We start from the raw sequence: 24,083 nt of genomic DNA, 5'->3' as shown, positions 1-24,083 counted from the left end.
GGAAATATTGGGATACAAGAATGAATAAATATAGTAGCCTAAGGGAAATGGGACTTGATAGACCACCTTTCTGAGGTTTTTGCAACTACATTCAAATTGGTTTACATATATTCTGGTACTTATTTTGTACCAGGGGCAATGGAGGGTTAAGTGACTTGCTCAGAGTCAGAAGGAGCTGCAGTGGGAATTGAACCCAGTTCCCCAGGATCAAAGTCCACTGCACTAACCACTAGGCTACTCCTCCACCTCCAGGGAGGTGGAGATGTCATTTTAGCCATTGATTATCTGGTCTTTGGGTGGATTGCCATTAGACTAGCCCTGCCCACAGCCAGATACACCAAAAATTGTACAGGATTTAATATTGTAATCTGTACCTCTAACTTTCTTACATATTCTTTATACCTGTTACTAGCTGGGACCAGGTTCCATTTAAGTTTTATAATAAAGGTGAATTCGTCTGGGATGTGTGTGTGTGCGCACATAGCTTCACTTCTGACAGCACCACACCAGAGCTTGCGATCATGGCGCAGTACCACACAGCCTGGGGGGAGAGAGATTACAGGGAGCTGAGACCACAGAAATTTCTGCGGTTTCTGTGGGTTCATCAGATCTCTTTTCTAGGAAGTCTGAGGCAAGAGGAATATAGTGTGGGCTTTATCAACAGCTTGAGTGGAAAGTAATACATCTTCCAATATACATATCTCTTTGCTTTCTTTAAGGAACGAACTGAAATCAGCTGCTCAAATAACTAAATTGCCCAAGGGTAAACACAGTGTGAAAGGTAAGAGAAACTGGACAGTGGGGGTGCAGACTGACAAATCTTGAGAGTTTTCTTGATGGTGCTATTCAAAATATATCATGGATTTCCTTTCCACAAATCACCCCTTCACACAAGCCAAGAATTGAAGTCCTTCAAATAGATTCTACAAATGCTTCCTGGTTCAGCAACATTTTCAGCCCCCTACCTCTCCCCTTTCCACCTTGAAATTCCAAATAACTGACAACTTATTCCATAGGTCTCGAAAGGTGGTTTTGGGCATAGAGGTGGGGAAACCTGGGTTTTCAGAGTAAACAGTAAGATTGTTTATACTAATGAAATACTTTCAGCTGTGTATTTCATTGGGCAAATAAGTAACAAGCAGTTGTGGATTCAAGACTGCCCAGGTACATGCTTATGTTCTTGTATTACTAGGTCCATACGTATATAATTCAACCACCTTCTTTCTTCTAGGTTTGGGAAAGACAGCTCCTGACCCCGTTGCTAGCATTACCCTCAATGGTGTGGAAGTTCCTTTAGGAAAAGGAGTTGATACAGGCATCAGCAATGCAAGTCTGCTTTATAATGAGTATCCTTTCCTTTGGCGTGACACTGGTGAGGTTTTATTTATCCGTGTCCCAGCTCTGGCATCACTTGGCTCGAGAACCTCATTTTGTCACACATCTAGATGTTGCCATGAACTTGTTAAATGTCCTCTTTAGCAATATACAGAAGAACAAAAAAATCACTAAGGGCCTCCGGAGCTGGGATAGCAATTCTTTATTCAAGGACCTGACAGAGACCATGTTTTGGCATTCCTGCCTGTGTTAGGGGTCTGTTTTAAAGAAGGCTATCTAGTATAGAAACCTCAGTGTTGGTTAAACAGCAAAGCTTCCACAGCACCGCTGAATCACGGCTCACAGGTCCCTTGTGCTGTTTTGTTCTTCTGTTTGTTGCTTTTATTCTTTGGAATTCCCTATCTCTCCTTTGCTCCTTAGCAATATAACATCTAACTTTTTTTCTGTGACATAAAAGAGCAAACTAGAATGTCCTAGTAAAAGCCCCCCCTCCCCCCCGAAAAACAAAAAAAACCCAAAGGTGAGGTTTTATTTTGTTCAGCATTGGATTTTGGCTCCTGATTAGAGATGTATATACAAGACCGTTCTGTCAGTATCTTTGGCTTCCCAAGTGCCTGTAAGTGTATGCCTACAACCTCCCTTACCATAGTTCCAGCCGCTCATAGAGGTACACATAATGCCTTTACACTATCTGCATAATCATTAGAAGAGGCTGCTGTCTGGGAGAGCTATTTAAACCCAAGGGCTTGCTTGTCCTCTTGGGTCAGGCAGGGATGTTTCAGCCTGTGGGTGGAACAAAGGGGATGATTTTCATCTAGCTTTGCTCTACCTAGATACATTCGGTCAATTAATGAATAGCTTCCCTTTAGGAAACTATTGAAAACCTATATTTTCAAACAGGTTTACCCAAGTGACTTGACCTATCATAAACAAACGTAAGCAAACCATCTATCTACCGGTTCAAATAACCATTAACTACAATGACTCGGAAAATATCTCCTACTAACCTTCTTACCCTCCATGCTCTTCCCAGCTTCTCCTTAATCGCTCCACCGCCTTACCTGTCCCTATATTTTTTCTCATACCTCTTCTATTCCATTTACTCTTTGTTCATTTGTCCTATCACATACTCCCTTTGTTGATTCTGATACTATAGATTGTATTCTCTTGTTACTATGTAAGCCGCATTGAGCCTGCGATGAGCGGGAAAGCGCAGGGTACAAATGTAATAAATAAAATTCCTTCAAGCAGATGCATGATGCTAATTGGTCTGGCATTTTTTTGTTGTTGTTACATTTGTACCCCGCGCTTTCCCACTCATAGCAGGTTCAATGCGGCTTACATATTATATACAGGTACTTATTTGTACCTGGGGCAATGGAGGGTTAAGTGACTTGCCCAGAGACACAAGGAGCTGCCTGTGCCTGCAGTGGGAATCGAACCCAGTTCCGCAGGACCAAAGTCCACCACACTAACCACTAGGCCAGTCCTCCACTCCATTTCAGTATTATATTGCAGATTGTGTGAATTTTTAGGAGAGATAGGGGAAGGTGGGTTATAATAGTTTGCGTCTTACTACTAGTTTTATGTTTATAGTCCAGTCTAGGTAAATCTTCTTCACAACAGTGAGCAACTGCTGATTTGAACTTCATGGGATACCATACAGTTCAAATCAGCAATCAGATACAAGCTGGTAGAGGAGGAAAACATGACCTGTTAAGACAACTACTGTCCTCCTCTTCCAGCTTGATCAGTGCAGGGTGAAGCAACAAAGAAAGAGGAAACATGGCAGGGGAATGGGAAAAAAAACATTGTACCTTGCTGGGAGGTAGGGAGAGAGAGCTGGGAGTCTGGCTGGGGGGGGGAATAGGAGAGCAGAGAGAGGGAAAGAAACCTGGAGGGGGAGGGGCTGAAGAACTAGGGAACAGAGGAATTCCTCCAGGAGTAACATAGTTCATGTACTATATCAAAGGTCAACAACAAAAAGGGCGGAAGATGTAACAAAACAGACCAGAAAAGGACCATAAGGAGTAAGAGCACCAGAAAAATTTTATTGGGACCCTACACGGTCCGTGTATCGGCCAACAGGCCTTCCTCAGTATTTTGCTTTTCGTTTCATGAGTATCTCTGAGGTGCATTTTTAAACGTCAGATTCAGGACCCCTGAGGAAGGCCTGTTGGCCGAAACACGGACCGTGTAGGGTCCCAATAAAATTTTTCTGGTGCTCTTACTCCTTATAGTCCTTTTCTGGTCTGTTTTGTTACATCTTCCGCCCTTTTTGTTGTTTTCATTTTATTTTACGGGAGATTTGGACCTTCTTTTTGTTGGTTTGGAAGTCTTTGTCCTATATCAAAGGTCACCAGTAGTTCTTTTGGCAGCTTTGATTAATTCAGAAGCTGAGGCCATGGTAAAGTGGTGCATTATGTGGCAGCCTTATTCCTGGGAAATTGCAGCATTAAGGGTCATATAACGCCAGACCTAAGAATTGCATTGCTGTCATTTGTAAGTCAGTCACTGCTTAAGATTTTGTGGATGACATTTAAGTCTATTAACAGGATGAGGTCAGCCTACCTCTGGCAGTGCCTTTTCTGTTATGTCACTTCCCATGTGCAGTGGTCCCAGGAGGATGTTTTACTGATGGTGCCACCCATCAAGAATATTGGGCTGGCATCGATCAGAAATAGAGCTTTCCTTAGTGTCCCTCCAGACTGGCCTAGAGAGATGTTATGTATTCCTACCAGCAGGTGGTTGAAGACAGAGCTACAGAATTCTGGTGGAGCCTATAAGTTAGCAGTGTGGTCCCTTCCAGAATCAAATCTCCCAGCAGGTGGTAGAGGTGCGAGCCTGTGCAGACTTGACTGGTCTGGTAGGCCTGGGGATTCCTATTCCCGGGGGGGGGGGGGGGGGGGGGGGTGGATGTTACAGGCAGCGTTCATAGTCCATTCTGGCTCCTAATTTCTCTGCTCTCACAGGGCTCTTCTTGGCTGCTGGTTGGGGCTTGTGGCCTATTGGGATCACGTGCCACCGGAGTGTCAGACCCGGGTGGCTGGGTCCCTCCCCCCATAGCTCCTGGTTCCTTGGCCCTGAGGGGTTCCTTTCTGTTTCTGGAGGCCCTTTTTTTGCCTCAGCCCCTGATGCAGTCTAGGGGCCTTGAGTGCCTGGGAGGTGAGCCTTATCTTTGCTCTGTGTCTGGTTTGGCAGTGCTCCGCGGTCTCTTTGTTTTGTGGTTAGTATGGCAGGACTCAGGCTTTCCATTGCCAGTGGGCGGTTTTCAGCGTGTTCTCAGGACGCCCCTTCCTGCAGCTCTTAACGTTGTTTCTAACTAGTTTCAGTTGATGTATAATTCCTTTTATGGAGATTTTATTCTGAGCTCCATCTGCCTTGGAGGGGCCTTTTTGGCTTGTTTTTGTTTGTTGTTTTTTTCCACAGAACCAATATTTCTGCTGTTTGTCAAGTTGGGAGTGGAGGAGTAGCCTAGTGGTTAGTGCAGTGGACTTTGATCCTGGGGAACTGAGTTCGATTCCCACTGCAGCTCCTTGTGACTCTGGCCAAGTCACTTAACCCTCCATTGCCCCTGGTACAAAATAATTACCTGAATATATGTAAACCACTTTGAATGTAGTTGCAAAAACCTCAGAAAGGCGGTATATCAAGTCCCATTTCCCTTCCCCCTTCCCTTCCCTTTGGGCTGCTTCTCCTGACACAGTTTTTACCTGGGTTTCAGTTGAGTTTGGAGGTGCCTTATTTGGTTTGAGAACCTGTTAGATACAATAAAAAAATAAGAGAAGTGAAGCAGAGGTACATATCGGAGATCTGAGTTCCCTATCTTGCACCCCCACCCAGACCATTGAAGCTTCCTTTAGAAGACAGCATGATGAGTTTTTGCTATGTATTCTGGCATTTTTCTAACCCCCCCTCCCCCCCAATGTCAGTATCTGCCACTGTGAGAGAGTGTGTGTGCCTCTGCTCTCTTTCAAGCATGAGAAGTTTGTTTTTCTTTTCTCTTGTGGCAGACATAGTAACATAGTAGATGACGGCAGAAAAAAGACCTGCACGGTCCACCCAGTCTGCCCAACAAGATAAACTCACATGTGCCATTTTTTGTGTATACCTTACTTTGATTTGTACCTGTCTTTTTCAGGGCACAGACCGTATAAATCTGCCCAGCACTATCCCCGCCTCCCAACCACCAGCCCTGTTTTCTTTTATCATTTCTGCGTCTACCTGCTCATCCTGGTGAGGCGGATGGTAGTACACTCCTGTCACCGTCCTTTTCCCTTTTATACAAGGAATTTCAACCAACAGTGATTCAAAGGTGTGATTTGTGTCCTGCTGAATTTGTAATCTATCTGAGTCAAGGCTCTCGTTAATATACAATGCTACCCCTCCACCAATCCGGTCCACCCTATCACTACGATATACTTTGTACCCCGGTATGACAGTGTCCAACTGGTTATCCTCCTTCCACCAGGTCTCAGTAATGCCTATTATGTCCAATTTTTCATTTAGTGCAATATATTCCAACTCTCCCATCTTATTTCGTAGACTCCTAGCATTTGCATATAGACATTTCATAGTATGTTTGTTGTTCCTATTTGCCTGATGCTTAGTACTGGACACTACTGATTTGCCATCTTTTGTCTGATCTTTAGTTGTATTTAAGGGCACCTGGCCTACCACAGTCTCTTGTGTAACCTCACTATCCAGAAACCCTATGTTCCCTGTTTGTGAGGTATCCTTGCAAGATACCTTATCCCGAACCATGCGCTGTTGTGTGATTGTCGGCCTTCCCCCCATATCTAGTTTAAAAGCTGCTCTATCTCTGTTCTGGTGTACCCTGGTTCCTGCCTAGTCAAGCGCTGTTCCTGTGTACCCTGTTCCTGCCTAGTCAAGCGCTGTTCCTGTGTACCCTGTTCCTGCCTAGTCAAGCCCTGTGTACCCTGGTTCCTGCCTAGTCAAGCGCTGTTCCTGTGTACCCTGGTTCCTGCCTAGTCAAGCGCTGTTCCTGTGTACCCTGGTTCCTGCCTAGTGAAGCGCTGTTCCAGTCTACTCTGTTCCTGCCTAGCTAAGTGCTGTTCCAGTCTACTCTGTTCCTGCCTAGCTAAGTGCTGTTTCTTGGTATTGCCTGTGTGCTTATTGCACATCTAGTCTGTTCCAGCCCTGCCTGTTTAGTCCAGTCCTAGTTGGAAGGTTCGCCTGCTGCTGCCGTTTGTCATCAGTGGCCCAAGAGCTCACGTTTTCCCTGAGTCCGTGACAGTTTGCAAAGGCCCACGAGGTGCAGGATAGTTCAAAAGCTCCTTTTTCTTTGGCTGTGGTAAGGTGTATTTTATCACTGTTTTATTCAGCTTTGCAGTGTTTGGCTCCTGAATTTTCAGATTTCCATGGTAACTGTTACCAGTCCCTCAGCTTGTACTGCACATGAGGCTGGAACGTTGGCGGGGGAGATGGAGTCTTCTAGAACACAGTCTTATAGTTACGTGAAGTAATTTGGTTAGACTTTTAGGCTGCTCTCTGGACACTGACAATCAGGGTGTTCGGAGTGTTTTAGGTACAGTTACTTTTCACAATAAATTAATAGATACTAAAAGGCTGGTAGCTCCTTTTGGAGTGAGTACCTTATAACCTGGCTTGTACATGATTGTGATTAACACCTAAGGATTTAGTCTTAAAGACACTTCAACTTCCATGCATGCCTTCTCAGGTGAAATTCAGTATGAGTTTACTCCTTTTCCAAAGCACACCTCATCACATAATATTTATTTTGCTTTTTTTTTCTCCTGATGGTTGCTTGATGTTGTGAGGTCCTCAGGAAGCGCATGCTCTCTCTCTCAGATGAAATTTGGCCTGCTATTCCCAGGTACTCAGTCCCTCTGTAACAGAACTATTTAAGCTCTATTCTGGTGTCTTCAAGACATTGAGTCCAATTTGCCTTTGTGAACATTCTTACAGAGGCACAGAGAAAGAATTCTGTAGATAAGCTTAGCTTTCAGGTATAAGTCCTTTCCTTTTCTCTTGAGTTTTGCTTCCTACAATACAGGTTCATGTTGTGGTCTGCATTTTTGAGGTACCTTGTCTCCTCCTGACAGTGCCACTTGGTATGCAGCTCATTACACTAGCCATTAGGTCGAGTAGTCCGATAGCTAGTGCGGTGAGCTGAGATCCTGGGGAACTGAGTTCATTTCCCACTGCAGATGTTTGTGACTCTGGACAAGTCACCTAACCCTACTACTACTTATCATATCTATAGTGCTACTAGATGTACACAGCACTGTACACTGAATATGTAAGAGACAGTCCCTGCTTGACAGATCTTACAATCTAATCAAGACAAACAGGACGAATATGGGATAACGGAATTACTTAAGGTGGGAATGATAAAACAGACATGACTACCGAACAAGTGAATAGGGGTTAGGAGTTAAAAGCAGCATCAAAAAGATGGGCTTTTAGCCTAGTTTTGAAGACAGCCGGAGATGAAGCTTGACGTACCGGCTCATGAAGTCTATTCCAGGAATATGGTGTAGCAAGATAAAAGGAACGGAGTCTGGAGTTCGGAGTGGAGGATAAGGGTACAGATAAGAGAGATTTACCCAGTGAACAGAGTTCCCGGGGAGGAGTGTAGGGAGAGATACTGAGGAGCTGCAGAGTGAATGCACTTGCAAGTCAATTAAGAGAGTTTGAGCTGTATGTGGAAATAGATAGGGAGCCAATGAAGTGACTTGAGGAGAGGGCTAATATGAGTGGAATATAAGTTGTGCAGCAGAATTTGGAACAGATTGAAGGGGAGAGAGATGGCTTAGTGGGAGACCTGTGAAAAGCAAGTTGCAGTAGTCTTAAGTGAGAGGTGAGATAAGGGTTTTGGTAGTGTGTTCAAAAAGGAAGGTATGAATTTTGGTAATGTTATAGAGAAAGAAACAATAGGTTTTAGCAGTCTGTTGGATATGTGCAGAGAAAGAAAGGAGTCAAAGATGACCCCAATGTTACGAGCTGATCAGACAGGGAGGATGAGAGTGTTATCTACAGAGAGGATTTATTTATTTTTATTTATTTATTTGTTGCACTTGTATCCCACATTTTCCCACTTATTTGCAGGCTCAATGTGGCTTACATAGTACCGTAAAGGCATTTTTCCTGTAGAGAACCATATACAAGATGATATTGTGGTCGATTAAAGGAGAAAGAGGAGAGGCAGGTTTAGGGGGAAAGATAAGAAGCTCAGTTTTGGCCGTCTTTAGTTTCAGATGGCAGTGATAAATCCAGGCAGCAATGGCAGGCGGGCGGGTGGGTGGACAGGCTGATACTTTGGCCTGGATTCCTGCTGAAATTTCTGGTGTGGAGAGGTAGATCTGGGGAGTTATTAGCATAAAGGTGCTACTGAAAAACAAAGCCCTGGGGTACACCAGCTGATAGTGGAGGAGGATCCACCAGAGCATACACTAAAAGTGCACCTGGAGAGATAAGAAGACAACCAAGAAAGAACAGAGCCCTGAAATCCAAGTGAGGACAGCACATCAAGGAGTAGGTGTTGATCAACAGTGTCAAAAGCAGCAGATCGAGAAGGATGAGGATAGAATAGAGACCTCCATTGCCAAGGTACAAAAAAACACAACTTAGCTAGTGAGTACCTGCGTGTAATGTGGGCATAAAAACATAAGAATAGGATACTGGCTAAGACCAATGCACCTTCTAACCCAGTATCTTGCTTCCAATAGTGGCCAGTCTAGGTCACAAGTACCTGGCAGAAACCCAGACAGTAACATTCTATGCTACCAATCGCAGGACAAGCATTGACTTCCCCATATCTATCTCGATAGCAGACTATGGACTTTTCCTCCAGGAACTTGTCCAAATCTTTTTTTTAAAACCCAGATATACTAACCGCTGTTACCACATCCTCTGGCAGTGGATTCCAGAGCGTAACTATTCTTTGAGTGAAAAAGTATTTCCTTATACTTGTTTTAAAAATATTTCAGGGTAATTTCATTGTTTCCTGGTCTTTTACGTATTCTACACCATTCAGGGGTTTGTTCATATCTCCCCTCAGCTATCTCTTTTCCAAGCTGAAGAGGCCTAACCTCTTTAGCCTTTCCTCATATGTGAGGAGTTCCATTTCCTTTATCATTTTGGTCACTCTTCTTTGAACCTTTTCTATTTCTTTATATCTTTTTTGAGATACAGTGACCAGAATTGAATGTAGTATTCAAGGTGAAGTCACACCATGGAACGATAGAGGCATTTTAATATTCTTGGTCTTTTTTTTACCATCCATTTTCTAATAATTCCTAGCATCTTGTTTGCTCCTTTGGCTGCTGCCACATACTGAGCAGACTATTTCAGCGTATTGTTTACAATGACACCTAGATCTTTTTCTTAGATGCTGACTCATAAGGTGGACCCTAACATCAGTTAACTATGATTCGGATTATTCTTCCCATTTTGCATCACTTTGCATTTGTCCACATTAAATTTCATCTGCCATTTGGATACCCAGTCTTCCAGTTTCCTGAGGTCTTCCTGCAATTTTTCACAATCCACATGCGTTTTGACAACTTGGAATAGTTTTTTGTCATCTGCAAATTTAATCACCTCACTTGTTCTGATTTCCAGATAATTTATATATATGTTAAATAGTATTTATTTTTATTTATTGCATTTTTATCCCACATTTTCCCACCTCTTTGCAGGCTCAGTGTGGCTTACAATATATCATGAGTAGTGGAAGTATACATTTAGTATTGCAAAAAGATCTTGGGTAAACATGATAATGATAAAGCATGATGATAGTATAACAGCAAATATCGTAAGGCAGTTCTGGATAAATGTGTAGGAGTCTTTGTGGTATGCCTTGTTAAAGAGATGGGGCTTCAATAGTTTGCGGAAGTTAGTTCATAGATCATTTTTAAGTTACGCGGCAGCGCGTTCCACAATTGTGTGCTCAAGTAGGAAAAGGTTGATGCATGCGTTAGTTTATACTTTAGACCTTTGCAGTTGGGGAAGTGAAGATTAAGGAATGTGCGGGATGTTTTTTTAGCGTTCCTGGGTGGTAAGTCTATCAGGTCTGACATGTAGGCTGGAGCATCTCCCTGAATGATTTTGTGAACTAGGGCACATATTTTGAACGTGATGCGTTCTTTGAGAGGGAGCCAGTGTGGCTTTTCTCGTAGGGGTTTAGCACTTTCATATTTTGTTTTGCTGAATATGAGTCTAGCTGCAGTGTTCTGAGCTGTCTGAAGTTTCTTGATTATTTGCTCTTTGCAGCCAGCATAGAGTGCGTTGAAATAGTCTAGATGGCTGAGTACCATTGATTGTACCAGGTTACGGAAGACGGTCCTTGGGAAGAAAGGTCTTACTCTTTTTAATTTCCACATTGCATGGAACATCTTCTTGGTTGTATTTTTCGCGTGATTTTCAAGTGTTAGGTGATGATCAATGGTAACTCCAAGTTTTAGGGTGTCCGAAATTGGAAGATTCAGTTTGTGTGTGTTAATGGTGGTGAATTTGTTCATGTTATATTGAGAGGTGAGTATTAGGCATTGGGTTTTTTCTGCATTGAGTTTCAGCTGAAATGCGTCCGCCCATGAATGCATATGTAGGCTCTGGTTGATATCATTGGAAATTTCCTTTAAATCTTGTTTAAATGGGATAGATAGATCATTACGTCGTCTGCGTATATGTATGGGCTGAGGTTTTGGTTTGATAGTAGTTTGGCCAAGGGTATCATCATCAGTCCCAATACAGATCCCTGCGGCACTCCAGTATTCACCCTCTTCCATTGTGAAAGATGGCCATTTAAACCAACCCTCTGTTTTCTATCCAATAACCAATTCCTGATCCACAGCAGAACATTGCTTCCTATCCCATGACTCTGGCCACAAGAATAAACATCTAATATAATAATTCGCACCTCCAACGTTCTGAAGCTGACTCCGTGGCACTGAAGCCGTGTAGTGTTCGTAATCGCTCCGCCTTCAAGGGAACTCTGAGCCCCCGCGCCTCCCTCCCTCTTTCTCTCTGCCCTCCAAGCACGACCTGTCCTCCGGCAGCCCCTCGCCTTCCTAAGTGCTGGCTGTATTTTAAAAATTCTTACCTTGGGGTGCGGCGTCCATAGTGAAGGCGAGGGGCGAACTCTGAGGGGAGGGAGGGGATCCTGGAACTCAAGGGGGGGGGGGGGCTGGAACTGGGAGGGCACATAGAGAGGTAGGGAGGGGGCCTGGAACTCAGAGGGGAGATGGAGGGAGGGGGGCCCTGGATATGGGTGGATGGAGAGGCCAGGGGAGAATGCAGAGTTGATGCACATGTAGGGGGGGAGGGCAAGGGACAGAGGAGAATTGCTGCACCACGATGGATGGAGGGGGCAGGGGAGAGATGCTGCACATGGATGGATGGATGAAGGGGGCAGGGCACAGAGGATGTTTGCTGCATATGGATGAATGCGCAGGGAAGAGCATAATTGGTGCACACAGGACACACATTACACTCTCTCACTCACACACATTCTGTCTCTCAATCACATACACTCTCTTTCTCTCTCTCTGACACATACTCATTCACTCTCTCACACATACTCAATCACTCTCTCTCACACATACTCTCTCCTAACAGTTCCCTTAAAAACATAATTAGTAGCACTGGAATTCAAAAACGAGAGATACAATACAATGTTATCATAATACTAATGATAAACCTAATAAGCATGCATTAGAACCTTCAGCTAACATATATATGATGCTAACGGTTTTCTACAGTACAGGTTACCATATAGCTGAGGTAATGTAGGTTAAGGTAAGTTCGTGAAGTTACAGACATGTTTCTGGTGGGAAGGTCAATCAGATTGCGCATATAGCCCGGAGATTCACCGTAGATAATCTTGTGGATTAATGTATGAACCTTGAAGTCGATTCGTTCTCTGATAGGGAGCCAGTGAAGTTTTTTACGAAGAGGTGTTGCACTTTCAAATTGTGATTTGCCAAAAATGAGTCTTGCTGCTGTATTCTGGGCAGTCTGAAGTTTCTTCAGGATATGGGTCTTGCAGCCTAAGAAAATACTATTACAATAGTCGGTGTGGGTGAGTACCATGGATTGCACCAAGTTCCGGAATGTTTTCAGGAAAGCTTACCTAAGGCCGGTTGCAAAGGGTATTATCTTAATGTTCTGCTGTACATCTTCAACAGTACTGATGTTTCCTCCAGCCTTGCTGACCTGCTGCATAAGCTCATGTTTGGGATTGATTTTGCTCTCCTACTTCTGCAGTCTCTTTGCATTTTCAGTGGTACAGAAGGAGTGAGAACTACCCATATGTTCCTTGACTGCTTCTTTCCAGATATATTGTCTATGATGTTGCTCAGGTCAACCTGAAGTACCTGCTGAAGCTGAAGTTCAACTATAAGACACCACTTTGGTGAACAGGTCCAGAGTGCCCTCAGTAACAAGCTGCTATAGCTATATAGAGTTGATGTACAGTATTCAGACATGTCAACTTTCCTTTCTGACTTATTTACAATTTGAGCTGCTAAAGACTGATAGCTTTTGCTGAAACAACTTTGCAGATTCACAGAAATCTATTTAAACTTGAATGCAAACACTTCCCATACTCAAGCTGATTTAAGCATGTGAGACTTTGTAACTGACAAAGAAGAAAATAAAGTAGAAAGGGGGAGTGGAGAAGATTGTATGAATGTGTACACACATGGCTGCCTCCCTACATCAACAACATTTAAGGAAATCTGTATTTTGTTGAAAATATGCTTCTATAGTTTTGACTTTGAATGAATGTTACATGCCTTTATTTTAAAGTAAAAAATAAAAGTTAACTTTTACTATTTTTAAAAAAATTTCTACGATAGAAAGGAGCAACCCTTGATTTGTTTCAGAATTACCAATGATCTCTTTTGGGCTCCACAGTATTGTCTTTCAATCAGCATATGGCTGCCTCCCAGTTGGTGTAGTTATGGGTGGGCACAGGCCCACGCAGCGGCAGCACCCCACATCAACATCTCTCCTCCGCAGCGTTCCAGTATCTGCACGCCCATCGTTGAACCCCGCCCCTCCCTGGTGTATCTTACAGGTGTCCCTGGCGCCTGCTGCAGCTCTGCAGGCTTCCATCGGCTGGGTCTTGCTCTTGCTTTCATCATTTCCTGTCTGGTGGGACCTGGCCGATAGAAGCCTGCAGAGCTGGCACAGGCAGCAGCAATTGAATCACTGCAGGCGCTGGGGACACCTGTAAGGTACACCAGGGAGGTACAGGGTTCAGTGACGGGCAGTCAGATGCTGACACCTCACTGAAGAGGAGAGATGTTGATGTGGGATGGGAGAAAAAAATCTATATTATTTTTCATATCTTGGGGGGGGATATGCAATGCCATGTTGTGGAAGGGCCCATCTAAGTTAGCTCTGGGCTCATTCAAAATAGTAGGTCTTGTTATGCCACTGCTGCTTCCTGAACCCATTTCACACACTCCAACCAATGTGTAAGAACATGCGGAATTAGAGGATGCTAAGACCTATTGGCCCAGTAGTCTTGACCTTACTGGTGGGTAAATTGATGGAATTGCTGCTGAAACAGCAGTTTCTGGAATTCAGTAGAAGGCAGCATGGTTTTAGCAGTAGTAGTCTTATCAGAAGAATCTATTCAGTTCTTTTGGGTGACCAGAGAGTAGGATGGTGATAGAGCTAAATATGATATACTGTACTTAATTTCAGCAAAGCTTTTGAACAGTTTGCTGAGATGACTTAGATAAACTATTTATAGGCCCCAAAGGCTTAGAAACTGGTTGAGAAGCAACAGAGTAGTGGTGAATGGAATTTACTCCAAGGAAAAGGATATTACCAGTGACTCTGTCACAGGGTCAGTTGTTGGCTTGGTTTCTTTTCAATATTCTTGTAAGCATTATTTTGAAAGGGGCTATCAGGAAAGGTTTATTTGAGATCTACTGAAGATTGAGGTATAGTCTAGCATTTGGAAGCTAAGCTTTAATGTTGAAAAAAAATGCAAAGTCATGTATTTGGACTGCAGAAAACAAAAGGAACAGTACAGTATGTGGGTGAAGAAATTTTGTGTACATAAAAGGTGTGTTCACCCTTTAGTTTCCTTGCCTCTGATCTTCCCATCTCTGATCACCATCTTATAACTTTCACATTTAAATCTCCTCCCTCCCACTCCCGTCCTATCTTATCTAATTTATCTAGGAATCTTCAGGATATTGACCCTTCATCTCTATCCTCCCATGTTTCAAACCTCCTCTCTACTGTGGCACCATCCACGTCTGTCAACAAGGCTGTTTCTTCTTACAACAATACTCTATCCTCTGCCTTAGACACACTTGCACCTTTGATGACCCGCCCTATAAGGCGTACAAAACCCCAACCTTGGCTGACTTCTAATATCCGCTACCTACGTTCCTGTACCCGCTCCGCCGAACGCCTCTGGCGGAAATCTCGGGCCCTTGCTGATTTCTTACACTAAGTTCATGCTGACCTCCTTCCAATCTGCTCTTTTACGCGCCAAACAGGATTATTATATCCAACTGACCAAGGCTCTAACCCTCGACTTCTCTTCACCACATTGAACTCTCTCAAGGTGCCCCCTCCCCCCAACTCCCCCTTCATTATCTCCTCAGACCCTTGCTGAATTCTTTCACGACAAGGTTCAAAAGATAAACCTTGAATTCTCTACCTCGCCACCTCTCCCTCCACTAGTCCGTTCCCCTCTCTCTCCTTCCTTTCATTCCTTTTCCTCCTTTCCTGAAGTTACTATAGAGGAAACTACACTTCTCCTTTCTTCCTCAAAATGTACCACCTGTTCCTCTGATCCCATTCCCACCCACCTTCTTAATGCCATCTCACCTGCTCTTATTCTTTTTATCTGTCACATTCTCAACCTCTCACTTTCCACTGCAACTGTCCCTACTGCCTTTAAACATGCTGTGGTCACACCTCTGCTTAAGAAGCCTTCACTTGACCCTACTTGTCCCTCTAATTACCGACCCATCTCCCTCCTCCCTTTTCTCTCCAAATTACTTGAGCGTGCTGTTCACCGCTGCCTTGATTTTCTCTCCTCACATGCTAGTCTTGACCCACTACAATCTGGTTTTCGCCCTCTCCACTCAACTGAAACTGCGCTTACTAAAGTCTCCAATGACCTATTACTGGCTAAATCCAGAGGTCAATATTCCATCCTCATTCTTCTTGATCTTTCTGCTGCTTTTGGCACTGTTGATCACAGCATACTTCTCGATACCCTGTCCTCACTTGGATTCCATGGTTCTGTCCTTTCCTGGTTCTCTTCCTACCTCTCCCTCCGCACCTTTAGTGTTCACTCTGGTGGATCCTCTTCTACTTCTATCCCTCTGCCTGTCGGCGTACCTCAGGGTTCTGTTCTTGGTCCCCTCCTCTTTTCTATCTACACTTCTTCCCTTGGTTCATTAATCTCATTCCATGGCTTTTCCTACCATCTCTATGCTGATGACTCCCAAATCTACCTTTCTACCCCTGATATCTCACCTTGCATCCAAACCAAAGTTTCAGCGTGCTTGTCTGACATTGCTGTCTGGATGTCTCAACGCCACCTGAAATTAAACATGACCAAAACCGATCTTCTCATTTTTCCCCCCAAACCCACCTCCCCACTCCCCCCGTTTTCTACGCTGCGCTGCATAAGTCTAGTAGCGCTATAGAAATGTTTAATAGTAGTAGTAATAGTTTTCTATTTCTGTTGATGGCTCTCTCATTCTCCCTGTCTCCTCAGCTCGAAACCTTGGGGTCATCTTTGACTCTTCTCTCTCCTCTGCTCATATCCAGCAGATCGCCAAGACCTGTCATTTCTTTCTTTACAACATCCATAAAATCCGCCCCTTTCTTTCCGAGCACATTACCAAAACCCTCATCCACACCCTTGTCACCTCTCGTTTAGACTACTGCAATCTGCTTCTTGCTGGCCTCGCACTTAGTCACCTCTCCCCTCTCCAATCGGTTCAAAACTCTGCTGCCCATCTCGTCTTCCGCCAGGGTCGCTTTACTCATACTACCCCTCTCCTCAAGTCGCTTCACTGGCTCCCTATCCATTTTCACATCCTATTCAAACTTATTCTACTAACCTATAAATGTACCCACTCTGCTGCTCCCCAGTATCTCTCCACACTCGTCCTTCCCTACACCCCTTCCCGTGCACGCCGCTCCATGGATAAATCCTTATCTGTTCCCTTCTCCACTACTGCCAACTCCAGACTTCGCGCCTTCTGTCTCGCTGCACCCTACGCCTGGAATAAACTTCCTGAGCCCCTACGTCTTGCCCCATCCTTGGCCACCTTTAAATCTAGACTGAAAGCCCACCTCTTTAACATTGCTTTTGACTCGTAACCACTCGCCTCCACCTACCCTCCTCTCCTTCCTGTACACATTAATTGATTTGATTACTTTATTTTTTGTCTATTAGATTGTAAGCTCTTTGAGCAGGGACTGTCTTTCTTCTATGTTTGTGCAGCACTGCTTATGCCTTGTAGCACTATAGAAATGCTAAATAGTAGTAGTAGGATTTGGGGAGGATCATATCTGATGATCTTAAGATGGCTGTAGTAGCGTGAGCAAGGGCAGTCCTGGAGCCTTGAGCCATAGAGAGGTTTTAAGGTGGCATAAACAAATTTATTTAAGAACAGAAAAATGGGTGACCTGTTCCTCTCACAGGCCAGGAGAAAATAACACACCAAGAGTAGTTAGTTTGTTCAGACATACTCTTCCATGGCTGCCACCTGCAGGGCCATGGTGTGTTGTTATGTCTCGCACAAACAGCTTGCTTCTGGCCTGTAGTCCCAGAGTTACAATTCTGTCTTTCAACAATGCAGCACAATTGGCCAGGCTTAGCCCTCAGTTCAAAAGTTTCCTTTTAACATAGTAGATGACGGCAGAAAAAGACCTGCACGGTCCATCCAGTCTGCCCAAGAAGATAAATTCATATGTGCTACTTTTTTATTTGTACTGTCCTCTTCAGGGCACAGACCATATAAGTCTGGCCAGCCCTATCCCCACCTCCCAACCACCAACCCCACCTCCGGCACAGACTATATAAGTCTGCCCAGCATTATCCTCGCCTCCCAACTACCAGTCCCGCCGCCAGCTCTGGCACAGACCATATAAGTCTGCCCAGCACTAGTCCCGCAGGGTTCCAAGATACACGTGGCCTACCTAAGTAAAGATTCTGCAGCTTCCACTTGCAGAGTGGAGGCATAGAATGGAAGGCTTTGCTACTCTCCTCTGGGCTTCTCTGCTAAGAGTTTTTATCCTGTCTTTGTCCTCACTGCTTTGCTCCTGCTGGTTCATCTCTTCCTTGCTCTGTGAGGGAACAGTAATTTCGCATAGCTAAATAGGTAATTCTGCACAATTGTGCAAAGCAAAATTTGCACAGTTTTCCCATGATGCAAGTTTTAACCAGATGGAGTGAGTTTAAATGGTGCCTACTAAAATGGTCAGCAGCCTTTTGTCATAAAGGGTATGGGGACATTCTTTAAAAGATCTAAGCTTGCATACCCTGGGAGAAGAGTTGGGAAAGGAGAGATGTATGATATAAGCCTTTGAAATATCTCCAAGGTATACATATATAGAAGTCCTAGGATCTCAGAGGGAAGAAAGTATTGTAGAGACTAGGCTATGGATTTGCATGAGCAGATTTAATAGGCTGTATGGTCTCAGGCTACCAAATCAAGTTCCATGATCTGCCATCATGTTCTGTGTCTTGTGCTATAAGAGACAAAAAAGCAAATCCAAATATCATTGAACTGGTTTTGTAAATACCACATGCTGGAGAGATAATAGCAACATTCAGTTCTATACTGCAGCTTTAACACTAGGTGGAAAATGTAACATGCACATTTATTTTATTTGATATATTGCCTTTAACAACATATCAGAACAGTTTACAATATTTCAATGTAACAGCCATACAGCAATTAAACAAAAATTACAAATTTGAAGAGCTTATAAGAGAGAAAAATAGAAGAGCACAACATAAAGCATATAAATAAATCTATCGGACCAAATAATCTCAAAATGCCTGCCTCAACAACCAGGTCTTCAAAGTGAACCGAAATGATGGAATATGTTATGGTTCCTCTAAATGACAGCCATGGAATCCCCCAGGTTTGGAGCCTGAAAGCGGAACACAGCTTTGCAGAGGAACCCAAATGCAGTCTAACTGAAGAGAGAACAAGCAGCTGGTTATCTGCATCAGAGCGTAGCACATGGAAGGAACATATAAGGGATCAGTAGGTCTGCAACACGCGGGGAGAAGTGAATGACAGTAGAAACCTACTGGACATTGAACTTGGTATATGATAGTGGCTTACTTTGAGGGTGAAAACTAAAATAGCACATTACAGCAGGGCCCACAGGATCCACACACCAAGAAGACAGGTCTCATTTTTGTTTTCTAATAGGTAGTGTGTCTGCCAGAGGGACACTTTAATGAACATGATTTCCTTTGCCTGTTCTATGCTGTGACCTCAGAACATCAAGTAGTGGTAGCAAAAATCTGTATATTTAGATGTACAAATACAAATTTTTTAAAAAAGTCCTCATTAGAATAGCATTAAGGTATGCATCATGCTTGAGTTGATCATTCTCTGTTTTCGTGGGTGGGTGAGGGACCGTGCACTTGAGCCTTGTATTAATAATGAGACTGCTTAAATCTGATCCCCACCACTACCACAATGGAGGCACAAAAATGGATTGGTCCCCATCCAATTAACTGTCCTAACCATGTTGTTTGAGTTCACAGTGGAGGAGTAGCCTAGTGGTTAGTGCAGTGGACTTTGATCCTGGGGAACTGGGTTTGATTCCCACTGCAGCTCCTTGTGACGCTGGGCAAGTCACGATCTCAAGGAAATCACCAACAAGATATTATTTATTGCATTTGTATCCCACATTTCCCCACCTATTTGCAGGCTCAAATTGGCTTACATAGTTTTGTTATGACATTATCATTCCAGGATATCAGATACAATTAGTAATGTGCAGAGACTGAGTAAGGGAAGAAAGAAGGAAGATCAACCAAAGCCTCCAAATCATGCACTCCTGGGCAGATGCATTCCAGCTAAAACTTAATGCTGAAAAAAACACAATGTCTAGTACTCACCTCACAACATAACACAAACAGCTTCTCCACCGTAACCACTCCAAACATTTCTCTTCCTGTCTTGAATAATCTGAAAATTCTTGGAGTCACCATTGACCGAAACCTCACACTCGAAACCCATGTAAAGAACACAACGAAAAAGATGTTCCACTCCATGTGGAAACTCAAGAGTAAAACCTTACTTCCTGAGATCCGTCTTCCGTAACCTGATACAGTCAATGGTACTAATTAGCATGTTTTCAAAGCACTTAGCCTTCCAAAGTTCCATAGCGGAGGAGTGGCCTAGTGGTTAGGGTGGTGGACTTTGGTCCTGAGGAACTGAGTTTGATTCCCGGCACAGGCAGCTCCTTGTGACTCTGGGCAAGTCACTTAACCCTCCATTGCCCCTTGTAAGCCGCATTGAGCCTGCCATGAGTGGGAAAGCGCGGGGTACAAATGTAACAAAAATAAATAGGTTTCTATGGAACTTTAGAAGGCTAAGTGCTTTGAAAATATGCCCCAGTCACCTGGATTATTGCAACACACTGTACACTGGCTGCAAAGAACAGACCATCAAAGAACTCCAAACAGCCCAAAACACCGCTGCCAGACTCATATTTGGTAAAAATAAATATGAAAGTGCAAAACCCCTAAGAGAAACTCCACTGGCTCCCACTGAAAGAACGTATCATGTTCAAGATTTGCACGATTGTACACAAAATCATCCACGGAGATGCCCCGACCTACATGCAAAACCTCGTAGACCTGCCCCCCCCCCCCCCCCCCCCGAAATGCCAAAAGATCTTCTCACAAATTTCTCAATCTACACTTCCCCAGCTGTATAGGACTAAAATACGAACTAACACATGCGACCACCTTCTTTTACATGAGCACGCAGATGTGGAATGCACTTCCAACAGACTTGAAAACAATCAACGAAATTTCTAACTTCCGTAAATCCCTGAAGACGCATCTCTTCAACAAGGCCTACAAAGAAAGCCCATAGCTGAAATTTACCACTTCGCCAACCCACCTGACCACGACTAACTATCTGCTTATTTCTCTTTTCCCATCCAATATCTTGTACTACCAATTGTATTTGATATCCTGAAATGGCGACGCCATAACAGGTCTCTGTAAGCCACGTTGAGCCTGCAAATAGGTGGGATAATGTGGGAGATAAATGCAATAAATAAAATCCCTCTATTGTCCCAGGTACAAATAAAGTACCTGTATATACTATGTAACCCAGATTGAATGTAGTTGCAAAAACCATAGAAAGTTAGTGTATCAGCAGGAGCCTTCGAGACAGGTGGAGACCCACTCGAAGGCTCGCTGCTCCCAGCTAATGGTGATGTCCCGACAGCCATTACCTGCGCTCCCGATGTCGATGCCATCCCCAGCGGCGATATTGACGCCGCTGACCTCGGTACCAATGTCGATATCGACGCCGAAGAATCAGTTGGAGCTCCGAAAAGACGTTCCCAAAGAGCTCTTCTCAAAGCTTGTGTCCGTTTTTTCAAACTCAAACGGAGTTGACGGACAGACGCCAGAGGGTGGTGGTGAATGGAATTCGATCGGAGGGAAAGGTGAGTAGTGGAGTGCCTCAGGGATCGGTGCTGGGGCCGATTCTGTTCAATATATTTGTGAGTGACATTGCCGAAGGGTTAGAAGGTAATGTTTGCCTATGGTAAAATTATGTATCATACCTGATAATTTTCTTTCCATTAATCATAGCTGATCAATCCATAGACTGGTGGGTTGTGTCCATCTACCAGCAGGTGGAGATAGAGAGCAATCCTTTTGTCTCCCTATATGTGGTCATGTGCTGCCGGAAACTCCTCAGTATGTCGATATCAAAGCTCCATCCGCAGGACTCAGCACAGAGAATTACACCCACAAAGGGACACTCTGCCCAGCTCACCACCGCCGAAACGGGGGAGGGGAATCAACCCAGCTCATCCCCACACAAGTGGGGGAGGGGAATCCGTTCAGCTCATCCCCGCGGAGCGGGGGAGGAACACCACACCCGCCAATGCGGGGGGATCTGGCTTATCCTGCAACCGCGGGAGGGGTACAAAGCTGCCCTACAGCCGCACGAAGCGGGAGGGAGCGCCGGCAGAAATTAGGTTTCAATCCAGCCCCGTAAAACGGAGGGGAGAGGAATGCAGCAGCTCACTGTAACACAAAATCGTCTCAACTCCTGAAGAATCCAATTGAAAAAACTTGAACACGAAGTCCTCCTGAACAGGAACTGAAGACTAAACTTGAACCTGAAATGCAACCAGAATATAAACAGTACAGATATCTGGGAGGGGCTATGGATTGATCAGCTATGATTAATGGAAAGAAAATTATCAGGTATGATACATAATTTTACCTTCCATATCATCATGCTGATCAATCCATAGACTGGTGGGATGTACCGAAGCAGTACTCACCCAGGGTGGGACACAGAAATCCCTGAACGCAACACTGAAGCTCCAAACCGGGCCTCCGCCCGAGCAGCCACAGTCAAGTGGTAATGTCTGGAGAAGGTATGAGCCGATGCCCAAGTTGCCGCCCTACAAATCTCTTCCAAGGAGACTGACTTGGCCTCTGCCAACGAGGCCGCCTGTGCTCTAGTGGAGTGAGCCTTCAGCTGGATAGGCGGCACCTTCCCTGCGGCCACATAAGCCATTGCAATGGGTTCCTTGACCCATCATGCAACTGTAGGCTTGGCAGCCTGCAGACCCTTACGAGGACCTGCGAACAGCACAAACAGATGATCCGACTTCCGGAATCATTGGTCACTTCCAAGTATCTGATGATGACTCGTCTCACATCTAGATATTTGAGAGCAGAGTACTCCTCTGGGTAGTCCTCCCTACGAAAGGAGGGTAGACAGAGCTGCTGATTCACATGGAAGCGAGGACCAATCTTGGGCAGGAAGGAAGGCACTGTGCGAATAGACACTCCTGCCTCAGTGAACTGCAGAAAGGGCTCTCGACATGATAGCGCCTGGAGCTCGGAAACTCTTCTGGTTGGAGTGATAGCCACCAAAAGACTGCTTTCAACGTCAATTCTTTCAGAGATGCCCTCGACAAGGGTTCACAAGGCGGCTTCTGCAAGGCTCTTGGCACCAGATTGAGATTCCACGCAGGTACCACTGCGTGCAGAGGAGGGCGCAGGTGAATAACTCTCTTGAGAAAGCGCACTACATCTGGCTGCCATGCCAGGGAAACACCCTTCAGGCGACCCCTGAAGCAAGCAAGAGCCGCTACCTGGACCTTAAGGGAACTGAGTGACAGGCCTTTTTCCAGACCTTCTTGCAGGAACGCCAACACTGATGAAATTGGAGCAGTGAAGGGAGAAAGTGAGCCTGCCTCACACCACGATGCAAAGGTACGCCAAACCCTGGCGTAAGCAGTAGAAGTAGAGCGCTTCCTCGCTCTCAGCATAGTGGCGATGACCTTGTCTGAGAAGCTCTGCTTGCTCCGACGCTGCCGCTCAATAGCCAGGCCGTAAGACCAAAGGGGGAGGGATCCTCCATCACCACGGGACCCTGATGCAACAGGCCCCGCTCCGCTGGCATCTGCAGAGGTCTGTCCACTGAGAGCCTGATCAAGTCCGCATACCAGGGATGTCTGGGCCAATCCGGACTCACCAGGATTATCCGGCCTGGATGCTTTGCTACCCAGCCTAGCACCCTGCCCAACATGGGCCAAGGCGGGAACACAAAGAGGAGCTCCTGTGTCGGCCACTGGGAGAAGAGCACCTACTCCCAGAGATCGAGGGTCCCGTCCTCTGCTGAAAAAGCGCGGCACTTGGCAATTGGCTGAAGACGCCATCAGATCTAGGCTCGGCTGGCCCCAGCGCTTCGTGATGTCCAAGAACGCCTGAGCAATATTCATGACTCCCGCAATGTGGGCCGCCGACAGCTGTTCCAGGTTTGCTTCCGCCCACAGGCATAACTTCATGGCCTCCTTGGCTAGAGGGGCGCTCCTGGTACCTCCCCGGCGATTGACATAGGCCACAGCCGTGGCATTGTCCGACAGAACCCGTACTGGCTTCAGCGCCAGGCCCGGGAGAAACTCCAAAGGCGCCAACCGAATGGCTCTGAGTTCCGGGAGGTTGATAGACCACTCTGCCTCTGCAGGGGACCAGAGCCCCTGCGCTGTCCTTCCCAAGCAGTGGGCTCCCCAGCCCCACAAAGAGGCGTCCGCCGTGACGAAAAACCCATTCTGGGGTCACAAGAGGCATTCCTGCGGACGGCTTGTCTGGCCTCAGCCACCAGCTCAGCGCCTTGCGCATCGCTGGATCCAAGGGGAGGCGCACAGCGTAATCCTCCGAAGCTGGAGTCCATCGCTGCAGCAGAGAGAGCTGTATAGGTCTCATATGGGCCCTGACCCAGGGCACTACTTCCATCGTGGCCGTCATAGAGCCCAACAGCTGCCCATAGTCCCGAGCCCGAAGAGAAGAGGCTGCTAGGAACTTGTCCACCTGAGCCTGAAGCTTGACAATCCGATTGTCCGGCAGGAACACTCTGCCCACTTGGGGGTCGAATCAAACTCCCAGATACTCCAGGGACTGACTCAGGCGCAGCTGGCTTTTCTCCCAGTTGATGATCCACCTCAGGGAGCTCAAAAGAGCAATCACCCGGTCTGAA

At 45.3% G+C, this 24,083-nt stretch overlaps 1 protein-coding gene across 2 annotated transcripts in view; it reads left to right on the top strand.

The window, feature by feature from the left end:
• PARP1 (poly(ADP-ribose) polymerase 1) overlaps nt 1-13,159 on the top strand; it is a 210,030-nt gene extending 196,871 nt beyond the window's left edge. For both annotated transcript variants that reach the window (XM_030195730.1, XM_030195729.1), the window contains exons 21-23: nt 720-781; nt 1,232-1,346; nt 12,656-13,159. In XM_030195730.1, coding sequence (XP_030051590.1) covers nt 720-781; nt 1,232-1,346; nt 12,656-12,737 — 259 coding nt within the window. In that variant the 3' untranslated portion in view covers nt 12,738-13,159. The remainder of the gene's footprint in view (nt 1-719; nt 782-1,231; nt 1,347-12,655) is intronic.
• The last annotated feature ends 10,924 nt before the right edge of the window (nt 13,160-24,083 follow it).

This window comes from Microcaecilia unicolor, chromosome 3 (genome assembly GCF_901765095.1).
Source record: "Microcaecilia unicolor chromosome 3, aMicUni1.1, whole genome shotgun sequence".
Lineage (NCBI taxonomy): Eukaryota > Metazoa > Chordata > Amphibia > Gymnophiona > Siphonopidae > Microcaecilia > Microcaecilia unicolor.
Note: the sequence above shows the minus strand (reverse complement) of the source record. Positions and strands in the feature narration are given on the sequence as shown.